This window comes from Myotis davidii, unplaced genomic scaffold, assembly GCF_000327345.1.
Source record: "Myotis davidii unplaced genomic scaffold, ASM32734v1 scaffold524, whole genome shotgun sequence".
NCBI classification, from domain to species: domain Eukaryota; kingdom Metazoa; phylum Chordata; class Mammalia; order Chiroptera; family Vespertilionidae; genus Myotis; species Myotis davidii.
In genome coordinates this window covers 456,792-459,035 of record NW_006299263.1, presented here as the reverse complement: position 1 = coordinate 459,035, position 2,244 = coordinate 456,792, and the positions used below count along the sequence as shown (strand labels likewise).

Below are 2,244 nucleotides of genomic sequence, written 5' to 3'. Positions count from 1 at the left end.
CGCATAGCCTTAACTGGTTTGGCTCAGTGGATAGAGCGTCGGCCTGTGGACTGAAGGGTCCCAGGTTTGATTCCGGTCAAGGGCATGTACCTTCGTTGCGGGCACATCCCAGTGGGAAGCATGCAGGAGACAACTGATTGATGTTTCTCTCTCATTGATGTTTCTAACTCTCTATCCCTCTCCCTTCCTCTCTATAAAAAAATCAATAAAATGTATATTTTTTAAAAAAATACATTGTTGTCCTGGCCGGTGATCTCAGTGGTTAGAGCGTCGGCCCATTCACCGAAGGATCAGACGTTCAATTCCTGATCCAGGGCACGTACCCGGGTTGCAGGTTCAGTCCCTAGTCTGGGTGTGTGTGGGAGGCAACCAATGTGTCTCTCTCACATATTTCTCTCTCTCCCTCCCCCCTCCCTCCCACTCTCTCTAAATAAAAATCAATGGAAAAATATCCTCAGGTGAGGATGAACAACAACAACAAAAATACATTGTACGACTATAATAAAGTTGATTATAAGGCTTGTACCAGATACATTTTTGCCTTATACTAGTATGCCTTGTTAGGTAGTCAGTATATAACTAAAGTTCATTATAAGATTCTGATTACTTTATAATAGCTGTAATAGGTATCTATATGTGAAATGAAACAGCATACAAAATACAAGTAGCCCCAAATTTCCCTATTTTCTCTAATGGACAAAAGAAGTAAAGATTTAAACTCCGGCCAAGTGGCTCATTCAGCAGGTTGGTGTTCCCATAGGGCCTTTTTTTGGAGGGGCGGGGGCGGGTTAACCAAACCTCACATTCTTATCTTAGATCAGCCTCTGATCTTGGGATTGATTTAGGGTTATCTCTGGGGGAACTGTGAAGTAACCAAAGTTTGGTGTGCTCCAGGTTACTTTGGCATCTACTTCTTGTCTCTGGAATTCTTTTTATCCAGGTCCTCCTATTGCTATTTCCTCTCCAATCACATCCATTATTTACACATTAGTGGGACTTTGACCCAATAGACTCCCCTTCTCAGGGATATTTGCATGTAATACCTTATTTCCAACCGCGAATGTAAAGGTTTGTTTCTGGTCTTTGAGTTTGGCTCTTACGAGCTAATACACAGCTCTTGGGGAGGAGAGGGGCGGCCCAGGCACCTTCTCTTCATGTTGCATGTTATAAATATGTTTTCTCAGTTGATGAATATGGCCAGCTCCCAATTTACTGTCCTAATTAACTGCAAGTTCTGAGGTCAAGTGTACTCTGTGCACACTCAGATCTTGCACAGGTTCACACATCTAAGTGTGAGAAAGGGCATGTAGGTGGCAAAATGTGGACTTTACTAATTAGGAAAAGAAATGCATGCCATTCATTAGGAATAAATTACTACACTCACTTTCTATGCCATTTTTATTGCTTCTTCATAATGAATCTCTGGAATCAGATTAAACCAGGAAGTTTTTATTTTCTTTTGTCTTTTTTTTTTCTTCTCCAGTTTGACAAATGGACAGACTCTCAGAGGAGAAGAGTCCTGACGGGCCTGTTAGAGCGCTGCTCCCTGTCACAGCAAAAGTTCTGCTGTCGAAAGCTTCAGGAAAAAATTCCAGCAGAAGCTCTGGATTTTACTACCAAGCTCCCAAGGGTGTTGTCCTTACACATCTTTTCCTTCCTGGACCCCCGAAGCCTTTGTCGTTGTGCACAGGTAAAGGCAAAGAAGCAGTGTGGGGCATTTTGTAAGAACAGCCTGGGAACTCTGGAACTTGAGAGGGGGAAAAAGCACATCCTAGTATAGCAGGTTCAACATCATTTTGTTTAACTTAGTTTTGTTACAATGTTGATGAGAATCTGTAGGAACTTAACTCTTGTTTATATCAGCCTAGGGAAAACCGGTTTCGTTACATGTCATTTCACTTAAAGTTGCAGAATCTATTGGTGACATTAAGTGAGGACTTACTATGCACAAAACCAATAAATGGCGTGGTCAGTATGTTTAGTCTGTATAGTTTGGATTCACCCCTGTCTCAGACACTTTGTGTCTCACTCTCTATTTGGTGCTCAAAATGGAAAAAAAGTATATCATTAATGTCCACACACAAAAAATTGCTAGGTGGTGAGGCAGACACCCAAAGAAGACATGCTTCATCAGCAGGACCGTCTTACATTGCATAGCTACCATAAAATCCTAAATTGTACAGTGCAGGCCATTCCTAAAGAGAAAGGCTCAAGGAGAACCGAAGATGGCGGCATAGGTTAAAG

General features: G+C 41.9%; 1 protein-coding gene across 6 annotated transcripts in view; it reads left to right on the top strand.

Moving 5' to 3' along the window:
- Nucleotides 1-2,244, top strand: part of FBXO16 (F-box protein 16) — a 49,037-nt gene that overhangs the window by 20,839 nt on the left and 25,954 nt on the right. For all 6 annotated transcript variants that reach the window (XM_015571170.1, XM_015571168.1, XM_015571169.1 and 3 more), the window contains one exon: nucleotides 1,484-1,690. In XM_015571170.1, the coding sequence (XP_015426656.1) occupies nucleotides 1,484-1,690 (207 nt within the window). The remainder of the gene's footprint in view (nucleotides 1-1,483; nucleotides 1,691-2,244) is intronic.